General features: G+C 39.6%; 1 protein-coding gene across 2 annotated transcripts in view; it reads right to left on the bottom strand.

The window, feature by feature from the left end:
- Window positions 1-15,712, bottom strand: part of LOC139938583 (neuronal acetylcholine receptor subunit beta-4-like) — a 63,002-nt gene that overhangs the window by 12,756 nt on the left and 34,534 nt on the right. For both annotated transcript variants that reach the window (XM_071934166.1, XM_071934165.1), the window contains 3 exons: window positions 2,554-2,711; window positions 1,374-1,418; window positions 810-919 (listed from right to left, as the gene is read on the bottom strand). In XM_071934166.1, the coding sequence (XP_071790267.1) occupies window positions 810-919; window positions 1,374-1,418; window positions 2,554-2,711 (313 nt within the window). The remainder of the gene's footprint in view (window positions 1-809; window positions 920-1,373; window positions 1,419-2,553; window positions 2,712-15,712) is intronic.

Below are 15,712 nucleotides of genomic sequence, written 5' to 3'. Positions count from 1 at the left end.
TCGCAAGATTCTAATTTGTGAATCTTTGTTCTGCCCTTGTCGTGAGTAGCTAGCGAAGTTTTCTACTGGCAGTGCCGTAAAGGCACATTCAAGTAAACGAGTCCATCCACCATGGACTCGTTTTCGCTTCTTCCAGCAGTTTTGGCACTCCGGGCTCGGCCGGCCCCTAGATCGGTACCCCCTAAGAAGGGGACAGCTGTGGTCCACTCCGGGCATGGCCTCAAGATCAGTGCTCCCCAAATACAGGTCTGTATTGTTAACATGTTTTCCCTTTACAGGTGTATTCGACAAAAGGTAGGCGCATGAGAAAATGTTTTATTCACGGTCGAGGAAGGAGTTATGGAATAACAAAATAACATCTCGGTTACACCAATGTAAATGTGTTTGGTTTTTTTTTTTCTCAAAAATCAGTTTCATTTGAACACCCTATGCTGTACATTTTGATCCTCTGTTTTGTATCTTTAATGTGACATCACCCATGATGTAAAATGCTAATATCCCAGTTTGTGCAGTGTACTGCCCCCATCCTGGACCAAATTTCATAAAGCTGTTAAGAAGAAAATACTGCTTAGCAAACTTCCGTTCTAGCAAAAAATGGGTCGGACACTGGTCAACAATGTAAAATTTATGGACTTTTGGTTAGTAACTGGCTTCTGGTAAGTAATATTTTTGCAAAAAAACATTATGTTCTGACGTTTCGACACTAGTAGAGTCTTTCTCGAAGGCTAAGTAATATTTGTCTGTGCTTAGCAAGTTTTTGTGGTTACATGTTTCATTGAATTGGTCCCTGGGGATAACTCAATACTTACTTATTATATAAAAGTATATCCGGTCTCCAAATTTGAGATGAAGGTATGTGTAGTGACGTAATCCCATCGTAGTCTTCTGGATCCCACGTGAGGTAGCGATCTACCCACCTCTAGAGGGCGGGAAAAGTCAGTTGCAGATAGATCATTAAGTTTGTAAACTTTTTGGCAGGTGGGTTAAAACATTTTTTTTTACATCAGTTCAGATGGTATCAGCTATATAAAGATATCAACATTTATTCCTTCTATTTGGGGAGATTCACATTATGTTTTTTTTGTTTTCAATGTATGATTTCTTCGTTTGCCTTCTTATTTTCGAGTGAAGGGGGTATTTGTCACATTATTTTCGCAAAATTATCTTTCTCAAAAGCTACAGCACCTCAGCAAGTAAGATTTAAAGAGAAGCTGTCTATCATCGGTATCTTTAAACTGTGTAAGTTTAATGTAAATCTGTGTACGTTTATGTTTTGCGTCGTTCAAAGTACCCAAACCCTCGAGGGCCAATGTCATTTTATAAAAAATGAAATTATTGTTGCAATTTAAAATTAAAAAAAAAATAATACTCACGTGTCTGACCCAGACACTCGTCGTCATGATTTGGTTCTTCTCGTCCTGTCATCAAACAAAAAGAGTGATTTCTTAATAATAAATAAATAAACAAGTAAAGACATTTGTAAAGTGCCTAATGCAAAAGCTTCTAAGAGCATAAAGAGAACACTAGAATTGAAATGAGTGAAAAAATACAATCACAAGTAAGCAGAATGCAGATAAGCAGCTTCAAACAAATGAGTTTTTAACAAAGACCTAAAACAGTGTTAAGAACTAGCCTGGTGAATATGCACAGGGAAGACTATTTCAAAGAAATAGCGCAGCGTAAGAAAGGGACCTTTGACCATAAAGAAGTTTAAGAATGGTGAGCAATGGGTGTTAGAGATGAACGTAAATTCCGATTAGGGGAATAATGCTGAATTGCTAGGGTTTAATATGTATTTAAAAGACGCAAAGATTTACACCACCTACCCAGAGTGACTTAAAGCCATTATAAACTTTCGGTAAACAGTATTGTCCAAGTCCTACACTTCGTGTATCACAACTTATATATAAAATAACAATCCTGTGGAAATTTAGGCTCAATCGGACATCGGAGTCGGGAGAAAATTAACGGGAAAACCCACTCCTGTTTTCGCGCGTTTCGCCGTGTCATGACATGTGTTTATAACAAATCCGTAATTCTCGCTAACGAGAATTTATATTGTTTTACCGTTTTCTCAAAAAGTAAAGCATTTCATGGACTAATATTTCAAGAGAAGTCTTTCACCATTACCTTCTGTAAACCCTGTAAATTATTTGTAAATCTGTGAACTTTTTTTTTTTCTGTTCCGAAAGGGTCCAATGGCTTTAAAGGCACTACTACTCAAATTAATTGTTAGCATAAAACGATCAATGGAGAGTTGTTGACAGTATAAAACATTGTGAGCAACGATTTTGAATTTTATAAAAGATTTCAGGCCTGAAGCCTTTTTATGCATCTGAAAGCACACAAATTGGGCACAAATGGTGTTTTTTTTTTCTTTTTCTTTTTTCTATTGCAACTTCGATAACAAATATTGAATCCAAATGTTCACAGGTTTGTTATTGTATGCATATGTTGGGATACACCAAGTGAGAACTGACCTTTGACATGAAAGGTGCCCAGTGCCTTTAAACCGAAATTTAGAGTCTAAAGCAAATTAACTTGATTACTTACTATGTCAATTAACTGAGACAGCGATAAGCCAAAGGTGACCATAACCGTTTCGGATTCATTAATCACGGGTCTGATTAGACTGGCATACTGGGACTTGTAGCTTTCTGTCTTTACGAGCTTGTAGAATAGTCTGTCCGCCGCTTCCGATGCCAGGCAACCTGGTAAAAAAAGACAAAAACAGACAGGAAAAAAATTAGCAATATGTATTTGGTTTGTGGCAACACCACACCATGTGAGGCGCGTTATGGCCTAGCGGTTTAAGAGCACCGGATTCAGCTCTAGTGTTTCTGATCAGCAGAGTGTGTGTTCGTGACACCTGTGTCCTTAAGCAATACACTTAACCGTAATGCTTCGTCCTGCGGATGGGACGTAAAGCCGTTGGTCCCGTGTGTTGTGTAAATCAAGACAAGTGCTCAAAAGATGGCAAGTAGATGTAATAGTGTCTTCTTATAATATAACGCGAACATACAGTGGGTGCGTTCATTTAGCTTCCCTGGGTCGACCCCGGTTTGTGGCGGTTTTTTTTCCCACAGAACAAGTGTGTGCAGATAATTACCCACATTTGTCCTGGTAAAAAAAAACGCCACGCACCGGGGTCGACCCGTGGGAGCTAAACGAACGCACCCAATATTCCAACAATGTGTCTCTTTTTGATAAGTGCACTGGGCTCTTTTGCCGTGGAGTAGTTTTTCGAAATTCAGGAAAAGAAATGTCCCGCTTTGTAACTACTACCTAGGCGGAAGGTAGAAAAATCGGTCAGTATTACTACTTAAGCTTTTACTGGAGCGTTATTAACTACCGCGGAGTGAGTTCTTAAACTGGTCCCAACGTTTCGACTAGCTTGCTTTAGTCATCGTCAGGAGACAGACAAAATTAATAATTCAAAATGATCATTACTGAACGTGGAAGCCTCCGTGTCCACCGAAGTGAGAAAGGGGTAACTGCCTTCATGGCGACGTTGGCCAAGTTGTGATTTTTACTTCAGCTACTAGTTATGAAGAACAGAGATGATTGAGTAATGAGATGATTTTTCGAAAGTTACTTCAATTTGTAAATTTGTATGAAAAAAGAAGAGAAAAAACGTATAATTGTGTTTTATCTCGAACGGCGAAACGTTGAGAGGAAACGATACTTTGTCCTCTATTTCGCACTAATTTTTAATTCGCTAATCCATTCCCACGCCCCCCCCCCCCTCAATCAGTTCCTTGGGATGTTTTTTTGTCAGTCGTGGGATTTATAGGAAAATTCAATTAATTCTGGTTACTCATCAGCAACGGTCAGTACCTTGGTAAGGGTTTAGGTTGTTTCCACGGACCACTTACTGCGTGCTGCAATCTCGTTAGGCTGATGAGGAGGTGGGGGGGGGGGAGGTAAGAGGTAAGGTATTTTCTTTTTCTTTTTTTTAGATTGATGAGTCAAAACCTTAATGGAGGCCAACTTCAATGCGTTCACTTTTTCAAGAATTAGGTCAAATTCTTAAAAATGTGACAAGTTAAACAAAAAAAACCAACCGCAGATTGTACCTTTATAATCATGCGAAGAGTGCATGTACTCAACATGTGACACATCACTAATAATGTTGTACTTTGTCTTTTCGCAAATCTCTCAGAAAAGCTCTGGGCAAGGGCATACAAAATGATTGTTTTTTTTTTACACAATTGAAACCTATTGATAATCATATGACTCGATTTCCTTATTCATTGAAAACATTTGAAGTGGAATTCAGCAAAGTTCACGACTTGACATTTTCGTTCAAGCAGGTCTTTAAGTACGCATATCATTAGCAAATCTATTTGATGCGAAAAGGGTACTCAACATTGTCACTTATGTATAATAATATTGTACGTGGTCTTGATTCAAATACAGTACGCATATCATCAGCAACTCTTGGTGTATTACACCATGGAGGTAGAAATTTCTATCTCCATGATCACACTGTGTCCAGTAACGAACTGACCCGACTTCTTCTTTGCAGTGGCCTGGAGATAAGCATGTTTACTCCTCGATGACTAACCGGCTTCTTAACACACACACGCTTCAAACGGCTCAAATTGTTACGGACGAATAAATGTGACGACATACAAAGTCGCAAATGGCGATGACAAACTCGTAATACCTCCAGATTTGCCCCAACCAAGTAATTCTAGTCTCAAAGAACATCCTCCATTAAAAAAAAAACCTAGCCAGGCTTTTCAGTTTGAAGCAGCGAGAAGCCTCTGCATTAAGGCGGGAGGTGCGAGGTAAAACCTCGGTGATGGAACGCCAATAAAAGTCGGAGTGTGTTGTAAGAGAAATATTTACGATCGCTCTGGATCGCTGTGTAAAATGTCATGAGTTAAAGGCGCTGGACTCCTTTGGTAATATTGTCAAAGACCAGTATTCTCACTTGGTGAAACCCAACATTATTATGCATAAAAGAAAAATATGTGAAATTTTGGACTCAATTGCGGTCATCAGTTGCAAGAGAATTGAAAGAAGAAAAACACCATTGTTGCAGAAATTTGTGTGCTTCAGATGCCTAATAAAAGGCTTCGGACCTGAAGTATTTTAACATGTCAGTGAGAAATTACCTCTTTCTCAAAAACCACATTCTTTCAGAGGGAGACATTTCTGACAATGTTTTATACTATCAGCAGCTCCCCATTGCTCATTAACAAGCGAGTTTTTATGCTAACATTGAATTATTTTGAGTAAAATTACCCATAGTGTCTGGTGGCTTAAAAGGACTGTGTGTAACTTACGATCAAATTAGGTGTGTGGTTACTGTACACGCAGGGATATCAGAGAGTCTTTTGGTTTTGGGGAATTATTGAGCAAACTGCTGAAGGTCCGGGTTTGGTTGGACTCGGGATGAGAGGGTGATTCACGTAGAGGGTTGGAATGAGTGGAACTTTATCTTTAATTAGCTGGGAGGCGAACGAGGTTCTCGCGAGTGAAATACATAAAATTGTGGAGACCAAACATGGCGGGTTGTCACCTGTTCTACATCAAAGTCATCAAAGTTGCGAGATAATAATGAAAGAAGAAAACACCCTTGCCACACGAAGTTGTGTGCGTTTAGATGGTTGATTTCGAGACCTCAAGTTCTATACCTGAGGTCTCGAAATCAAACTCGTGGAAAATTACTTCTTTCTCGAAAACTATGGCACTTCAGAGGGAGCTGTTTCTCACAATGTTTTATACCATCAACCTCTCCCCATTACTCATTACCAAGTAAGGTTTTATGCTAATAATTATTTTGAGTAATTACCAATAGTGTCCACTGCCTTTAAAGGCATTGGACACTATTGGTAAGTACTCAAAATAATAATTATTGTTTTAAGCATAAAAACATACTTGGTATATAGTGTAATGGGGAGAGGTTGATAAAACAATGTGAAAAACGGCTCCCTCTGAAGTACCTTAGTTTTTGAAAAAAGGGGTAATTTGTTACAAAAACAAACAAGTGTGTGCAACAATGGTGTTTCTTCTTTCATTGTTCTCTTGCAAGCTCGTTGATCAATTGACTCCAAAATTACCTCTTTCTCAAAAACTACGTTTACTTCACAGGGAGCCGTTTCTTCCACTGTTTTATTCTATCAACAAAAACAGCCCTCCATCGCTTTTTTTTTTTTTTTTTTTTCCTGGAGGGGGAAATTTGTTCAAGTTTCTTCAATGTACAAAGCTACACAAACTACTGGTAAAACCAACTACCTCCATTGCTCGTATAATACCAAGTATTACGTTTTATGCTAACAAATATTTTGAGTAATTACCAAAAGTGTCCAGTGCCTTTAATAGTGTTGTATCAACTCCATGGATTCACCTTTCAGTTGCACCGCGTAATGGCATTAGTAAATGAACCTCTTGACTCCAGGTTTACATACTTAGAAAAAACATGTACTCCATAAGGATTTATCTTTCGTTAAAGACAGTGGACACTATTGGTAATTACTCAAAATAATTGTTAGCATAAAACCGTTCTTGGCGACGAGTAATGGGGAGAGGTTGATGGTATAAAACATTGCGAGAAACGGCTCCCTCTGAAGTGCCATAGTTTTCGAGAAAGAAGTAATTTTCCACGAATTTGATTTCGAGACCTCAGATTTAGAATTTGAGGTTATGAAATCAACCATCTAAACGCGAACAACTTCGTGTGACAAGGGTGTTTTTTTCTTTCATTATTATCTCGCAACTTCGATGACCGGATGAGCTCAAACTTTCACAGGTTTGTTTTTTTATGCATAATTTGAGATACACCAACTGTGAAGGCTAGTCTTTGACCAATAGTGTCCACTGCCTTTAAGATACTAACACGCTGTGATTTTCATCATGTTTATTTATCCTCCTACTACCATCTAAATTGCATTCATTTCTCTGTATGCATGCAAAACGATCCTGCCCTGCTACCGTAAATGTTTAATGGTAAGGCGGCCCCGGGAAGACTTATTTTTATAAAGGATGTTTTCGTTTGCAAGCAAAGTGATTGGCTTGGTAAGTGTGTTTATCTGGCGTTTATACGCAACACCCGTTGTTTAGTTTAAACATAGCTTCCTTTTCTCCATTACTGAAGAGATGGATCGCTGTTGGCGTTTAGAAAGAGTTTTTCTCTTTTGGGGGTAATATGGTAACAAATCGCGTCTATATACAATAATTTGATAGTAAAGCCATTGGACCCTTTCAGTAAACAGTGTTGTCCATGGCCCACACTTCGTGTATCACAACTAATATATAAAATAACAAACCTGTGAAAATTTAGGCTCACTCGGTCATCGGAGTCGGAAGAAAATAACGGGAAAACCCACCTTTGTATTCGAACGTTTCGCCGTGTCATGACATGTGTTTAAAATAAATCTGTAATTCTCGATATCGAGAACTGATACTGTTTTTTTATGTTTTCTCAAAAAGTAAAGCATTTCATGGAATAATATTTCAAGAGAAGTCTTTCACCACTACCTTCTGTAAACCATGTAAATTATTTGTAAATCTGTGAACTTTTTTTTTCTGTACCGAAAGGGTCCAATGGCTTTAAACAAATATATCAAAGAACTTTCTTTGATACATTTTGACATTTTTAACACAAGTACACAGATGATTAGGTTACATCCTCCCCTTCTTTTCTAACGTAGCAGCCATTTCCCATCTTCTCATTGTGAACATAAACCCACAGTGCCGTACTTCAACATCTCAAATCCAAATAATCAAAATATCAAACCTATTAATATATTGTTAGAACGACTCAATTACACCAAGTTACCGTCTCGGCTTGATGTAAATCTATAGCGAATCTGAATCACCCTTAAGTATATTTGTTCAGGCGGCGTTCATTATTTGGGCCAATGTTCCCTGAAAAAGAAGAAGTCACTTCCCGCTTCGATGTTGTCCCAATTATTTCACTCCGTTGTCATGACGACTTAGTGAGTATTATTGATTTGGAAACGGGACGACAGGGAAGGGGGGGGGGTTGCCACATCACTTTGTTAGTAGTTTGACATGAGGAGGAAGGCGATGTTAATTCATGATGCGTTCTTTTTTTATCGAAGGGAAACAGCCGGAAACGTCGGACGGTAACAGTTCACTCTGGGATCGGCGGTGGGGGTAGGGGGAGGGTTTTGAGAGGTGCATATTCAACTATATGATGATGGTTAAAGGTGCAATAGACCCACCTCGAAAAATGTATCAGTTTTTTGAATAAAAAGGTCAACTCACATCATTAAATAAACGCCACTTGAACGAGCGATTAGGTTGATTTTTTTTTGTATAGGCCCTGAAATTCTACATAGACGGATTTGAGAGCCCCCCCAAAAGGGTTTCAGTGTGACAAATGTTCCCAACTTTGACCTTGTGGTTGTTGACTTCCAACTTAAGGTATTTTTGATGACATTTGGGCCCTAAAAATGGTCCTATTTGCTGGACGTGGAGGGAAATTTTTCATGATTGATGTTCGGACGTTTTGAAAATAATTCACTGTTGTTGTAGTAGGGGTGTTTTGGCTTGGAGGGTGAACTCGACGAGCACTGGATGGGGCTCCCCATACTGAATTGAGCAGAGGATTAAAGTTCAAGAGTCCACGAATTATTTTGCACTGTATGCTATTGGAGTATATTTAGTGAGATGCACCCCTGGATATTGTGACGTCAAAAGCCCAATCTTCAAAGACGGACAATCCAGGTCAACGAACAAACAACACCCGTCAATGGCCGAACATGTATTACACAGAATACGTCGAGATCGAATCGTGCGTTGCGTCCATGTAGTCATGCACACAGTATACGTATTTTAATTAAATTTCAACTCAATTCAAAATCAAATTTATTTCCATACTTCATGAAAACAGTACAAAGCCATAACAATAAATTTATAAAGACGTTACCAATAAACAATTAGCTCTTTTTCAAGGCAGAGAACATACTAATTAAGTATAAGGCATCATCTAGAAGCCGAGCCTTGTGATGAGATGCCTGACGGACAGACAAACTTAACATAAACAGGAACAAGAATGTACGGACAGACAATTATTAGGTAAAGGTAAGAAGGAAAAGGGGGTCGGGCCGGCGAGGCTATATAGGATTGATTTGTGTATATTTACTCTGTTTTTCACTGGGTGTGATATGTGACACAACACTGCAATTCAACGGTTTGTGGTTACGTGCTCTATTGCCGCCTCCCCCCGTCTCGGGCCTTTTCCTCCCCGTCTCGGCTTGACCTCCTTGCGGTCGGGTGATACCTTTAGCCGGTAGCTATAAGCAGGAGATGATCAAAGTGATGATGCGGTCATCTCGTAAGAGTTGTGTCTTGGTGAGGCCGGAGTCTTGGGCCGGCAACAACCCCGGGGGTGGGGGGCAAAGCATCTCAATATTTCAATTCATTAAATTGGCAAAATTATTTATGAACCGTTTGCGGTTTTAGTCCGGCTCGTACGTTGGGACCCGGAGGAGTGGGGCGGGGCGAAGTGGGGGGGGGGGGGCTCGTATGATATTATTGAATAGAGTGGATATAGAGTCAGATACCTGAAGTTTGTGAAGTGCTGATATAGAACAGATAAACTTAATGTGGGTTCGACTCCCGGCCTGGACGGACATGACTATTGTGTATTTTCCGTGATTACATTTTATCTTTTTACAAGCAATGTTATGGGCATCCTATAGAGATGTGTGCGATTTGAAGGGGATATATGGTCCCTTTAAAAGCTCTCTGTAGTTCTAAAAAAAAAAAATGGTCAACACGCTCACATAAACAGCAATCTTCGAAATCATAAGCAGCAATCAAATAAAAGGCTTCATGCCTGAAGTATTTGAGTTTTTGAGTGAGAAATTGCCTCCTTCTCAAAAACCACATTTTTTTCAGAGGGAGCCATTTCTCATGATGTTTTATACTATCAACTAATCCCCATCATTGCTCGCTACCAAACAATTTTTATGCCAACAAATATTGTGAGTAGCTACCAATGGTGTCCAACGCCTTTAAGAGCTCTTTATGATTCCAAAACATGCTCACATAAATAGCAATCATCAAAATCATAAACAGCAATCATCTAAATCATAGCGGTAGATAATACGCAAGATGAGAAGGAAGTTGTCCCTTTTTTCAGAGGGGGGGGGGTAGAGATAAGGATAGATGCCTAGTCTCCTCTCCAATCACTACCTTGCCTCCAGTAAGGACGAGGGCCTTCTCTTAGAAGCAGATACAATTTCCGATATTGCTTCCCAAGTTTCCGATGCCGCTGGGACATCAATAGAGACGATAACGAAAACAATGTCCCGAACGAAAACAATCCCGGAAAAGTGAGACATCGTGTCATGTGGCCCATGTCGTCACTGCTAACTCATAAACACAGAGAGAGCATCTAGATAGTTCTTGGTTGGTATTTAAGATAAGATATACCATTGACTAATTCCGTGTTTTTGTGTTGTACTTTGCCTCCCTCTACCCCTCCTCCCCGGCAAGAAGGTTTGAATTCTTGGCGATAATAGTACTTATGGGATCTGAAGCAACGCATGGTGAGGTATCAATACACATGTATCAGTTGGTTTGTGGTAACACCACGTGTGTCCTGCCAGGTACATTATGTTCTTTTGAGAACTTGTCCTGCTTTATATTCTACTACCGTAGAGTAGATGTTTCGGAATTCGGGAGACTTCTCAGTTCTGAAAAGAAGTATTATCCTGCTCTACCTGGGTGGGCGGTGGAAAATCAGCCAGGGGTGGATTTCACAAAGGTAGTCCTAGTTTAAGACTAGTCCTAAGCAATGCTAAGAGATAGGACTGGTCCTAAGTTAGGACCAGTGTATCATCCTAACTTAGGACTGGTCCTATCTCTTAGCATTGCCTAGGACTAGTCCTAAGTTAGGACTACCTTTGTGAAATCCACCCCTGGAGTACTAACTTTAGTGGATCGACTATACCGCGGAGTGAGTTCTAGTTGGTATTTTATAAAAGCGAAATTGTGACGTATCGTTGCCGAGCGGGCACCGGACTCTGGACTCAGAGTGTGGGTTCGAATCCTGGTGTGTTAAAGCAACCTATTAATGCTTCGGCCTTTGGATGGCCACTCGGGAAGCCGTACAGGTCCGGTGTGTTGTGCAACCGGCAGTGGTTGCTGAATGCGCCACAGCACCTTGGATATTTTGCTTTTTGTTTATTCTTTTTAATGCGGCTTATACGTTGGACCTTAAATAAAAAAATTCCCGTGATGACGTCTTTCTGAGCATGCCTTCCAATGCGCCCCGAAGTACGACATTCAACACCCACCAAATCAGTGCAGTTGGGGACTAATGCTTAGTTTGGTCTTGGCTCTGCAAGATGTAAATTTTTATTTTCTGGCACCTGTAACAATTTGGATTGGTTTTGACAAGTGTTGTCATCTCTAAGCCTTGCCCTTAAGGGTGAAAGGGTCAGTGACATGTGCTTCGGGGGTGAAAGAGCTATAATTTTAATTTCTTACATTTATTAAATTGTTGCAGTACACGCTCCTAAGTGCTAGTTACAGAAGGCACGTTGGCCGTTAGTAACCGATGATGGGCATTTGTCACACTTCGGTGCAAGAGTAAAACTAAAACAAAAGTATGTATTTATTTGTTTGTTTCAAGTTAAAGAGAGTAAACAAAAGCAAAACATCAACCAAAACACACTAAAAGACAACGACATGAGGTATTGTGAGACACAGTTCTATAATAGACCTTTATCATGCTGCCTCCATCTTGGTCATGTTGTATATCGAATAACAATAATGAATGCTGATAACCATTTTGCAATTAGGAACGAGACTATTGTGTTCTTGCAGCCTCGGCTTGGTAAGGCCGTGTCCGAATTGGCGACTTTGGCTACAGCTACGGCTAGATCAGCGCGTCTGTCATTGTTGAAGAATAGCAGACGCGCACGCCTAACATTGATATCAATGGGAGAAACTCAAGATGGCTGCACCGTGATTAAGATCTATAAAGTCGGTTTAACTTTTGGCGGGAACTTTAAACAAGATTATTTTGTTTGCCTTAATTTATACTTTAAATTTTGCCATCCGGTTGCAATCTTTGGCAAATCATTTATTTTCAGATGGTCTTTATCCAAGTAAACATGGTTTATTAAACCCTTTGGTGCACAGATTTATTTTTTAAAAAGCAAAAAAAGAACATGTTCAACCGTGTTTTTCTCAAAATTTTACATCACACCAAACGAATGATTTGTTTGTTCTAAAAAGCATGGTTTCTGGGTTGGGAGAAAACTACACTTCCGCCGCATTTTTGTTGTTGAAAATCCGAAGTAATTGTAAATAGTATCGGTGACTTGTAAGTTATTATTTAAAACAAATGTTTTATTTAACGAGACTCTCAACTCTGACGTCGAAAGAGTAACAATTCAAATGGTTCTACTTCTTTAATAACTGAAATAAAAGTCTGGAACATACGTCAATATACAGTGAACATTATTTTGTGCCGCATTAACCATAGAGCTTAACTCATTTTAAAATCGGTCACAGTTGAAACCGATTGAGTTCAACTCTGTGTATCTGAATGGTTCTAGTGTTTGGTTAACATCAATACATAAAGCCGGAAGCTTATCTTAAGACCTATAATACAATTTGCGCTGGCACCAACAATCCTGCCAAATTATTTCGTCTGAACAACTGTCACATTGAGCGAATTATTTGCATTGTTGAGTCCGGTGTTTATATGAAGAAAGTCTGCCAACAAAGTTTGGATACACTCTGTTTGTGCAGATTGACGAAACAGACCAAGCAGCAGCCAAAATGTCCCGTGATTGTGGACTGATCTCCACTAATTTGCAAACAGATACATGCACATGTGTTTAAAGGCAGTGGACACTATTGGTAATTACTCAAAATAATTATTAGCATAAAACCTTACTTGGTAACGAGTAATGGAGAGCTGTTGATGGTATAAAACAATGTGAGAAACGGCTCCCTATGAAGTAGCGTAGTTTTCGAGAAAGGAGTAATTTTCCACGCATTTGATTTCGAGACCTCAGAATTAGACTTTGAGGTCTCGAAATCAACCATCTGAAAGCACACAACTTCGTGTGGCAAGGGTGTTTTCTCTTTCATTATTATCTCGCAACCTCGACGACCAACTGAGCTCAAATTTAATAGGTTTGTTATTTTATGCATATGTTGAGAAACACCAAGTGAGAATACTGGTCTTTGACAATTCTCAATAGTGTCCAGGGGTGGATTTCACAAAGGAAATTTAGGACTAGTCCTAGGCAATGCTAAGAGATAGGACCAGTCCTAAGTTAGGATGAGTTACTGGTCCTAACTTAGGACTGGCCCTATCTCTTAGCATTGCCTAGGACTAGTCCTAAGTTAGGACTACCTTTGTGAAATCCAGACAGGTCTTTTAATCGGTGGGCCCTTTTCTCCGCAGTCGCAATTAGCTAAGCCGTGAATGGAACTTGCGATTATGGAGGAAGAACAACCCGCCATTATTTTACGAAATGTTGAACGATAACACACTCTAAACAGATTCCGGGTTCAATTTGAGCCTGACACTGACCCATCCCTGCGGGTCAAGCTGACCCATATCTTAGCCAGGCTGATCTGGGAACTGGTCTACAAAACCTTCTGACCCGGATTTTGCGTTAGTTGACCCAATGGGTCTTTCTGACTCAGATTTGGTGTCATACTCATCACCCCAAATGAGTTAGGCCCAACGGGACCTTGATCCAAATCAATTCTGACCCAGAAATTGTTTAGAATGTTTGAAATATTAGTGTCCGCGCTAGGCCGTGGAATTGGGATTAATCACGACCGCAGAGGAAGAAATAATCCACCATCCGTGGATGTTTTAACGATCACAAGCTCCAAACAATCTAGTGCTCTACGACGACTCTCTAAAAACAACTCAACTGCAAGCCTGGACAGAAGAATGAGGTCTCACATAAATCAACATGCCGTGTATTTACGGAGCTCAAAACAAGAAGGAATTATAGAAATAGAAAAGGGGGAAATATGATTGAACGCCAGGCAGGTGCAATGATCAGCCCTTGTATTAAAAATGCTATAAATCAATGAATAGCATCTTGTAAAGTTGAAGAGGTGGTGCTTTCTGCTCCTACCAGCCAGGCTTCTGATGGATGATACCCAAGCCTACATCCGTATGGACTGTAAAGGGGGTAACCCTGTTTCAGCCCCAAGAGTAGGTGGCAATGGACCCCTGGGAAAAAATAGTTGATTGCATCCCACATAAGTGGCCTTCGGACCTTGTGTGTTTAGCGACTAAAACAAGTAAAAAATCTCGAGACATTTCTTTGTAAACAGTCCAGTCTGATTTGTGTGTCGAGTGGTCAGGGTGAAATTATGATGGAATTAATTCTTAATCGTAAGAATGCTGGAGCTGAAGAGAGCAATTGAGTTCTAAGTCAGTTCTTTTTTAATTGCGTTATTATACGATTATGAATAATAACGCATTGGGCACGCTCGAGGTTAAAGCCGCAACCTCGTCGCGCTTAAAGGGGCAACTTGCCTTCGGATGTGCCGCTTTGGGTACAAGCATTTGTTATGAAATGAGTATAGTTGTAGGAATATTTTATATGTAGAATTTAATTATTTACCAAACTGTTTGGTTTTCCTTCTGACGTGCCCCTTGAAAAGATTCTATGTAACAAACTATCACCTTTGACCTTGGTATATCCCCAAATGACCACTAAATACTGTGCGTGCGTATAGTCTTCGAAAGAATTAATTGCTAAGCTCAAGTTCCATCAGCAACTTAATTAACAAAATGGTATATTGAACGTCTGAACAGGCGAATTCGAACTGTAATCAAGAAAATTACGACAATGAAACTTGAATGTTGGTTTAGGTTTAATAGTTTCATGACAGAACACCGCCATTTCGACAAAATGGCGGAGACAAAATGGCGGAGACAAAATGGCGAATCGTTTAAAGGTTCCACTGGTTGGAGTTCCAGAGGCAAATTTATGTTTGGTAATCAGTTCACACTGTTGGTGTTTAATAGTACATGAACTTTTTAAAAAGGGACAATCAACCAACAATTTGGTTGTCAAATAGTAAAAGGTTGTTTCCCGGCAGTTTCACCACAATTTATGTAGAATGTTTTCCATTTCACTTAAGATTTCTTTCAATGAAAAAAACACCCATCACACACATCAAATCCTACTCACACACATCTCGTTTAGGCACATTTTAATCTAGAGCCGTTTGGATGCCTTACCATTCTTTTATTGCAATGAAGACAGTTTTTCAAGCTGACATCTTCAAGATGTATAATAATTAACCAACCCAGCCCAATGTTGACCCAAGAGGGACTAGGGTTTGTTTAAGTTCCAATATCCACGGCCACTACAATTGATAAAACAAACACGATGGTGTGGGCATGCTAATTATTATACAGAAGGATGAGACAGTGACACAGAACCCGCTTCGTGTGATAAAGTATATTTAATACTTGGCTTGTGTCGAGATTAATAACACAAGCCAGGTGACAGGCACACTTCAAAATGGCCAGATTATTATTTGTAATGAGGACGGACAGTCGACTAATGGTACCCTTTTCAATTTGTGTTCTCGAGAATGCAAATAGATAAGATAATCAGAAGAAGCATTTTGTTCTAACTCTACACTTCAAAACCTGCAGATGAACGGATTTTGTTTTATCGAAAACAAGATTATTTGGTCTACTTTGAACTTCTGTCTCCAACCAACC

The sequence above is a fragment of the Asterias amurensis genome, chromosome 6, assembly GCF_032118995.1.
Source record: "Asterias amurensis chromosome 6, ASM3211899v1".
Taxonomy (NCBI): domain Eukaryota; kingdom Metazoa; phylum Echinodermata; class Asteroidea; order Forcipulatida; family Asteriidae; genus Asterias; species Asterias amurensis.
This window is presented reverse-complemented; position numbering and strand designations above follow the sequence as displayed.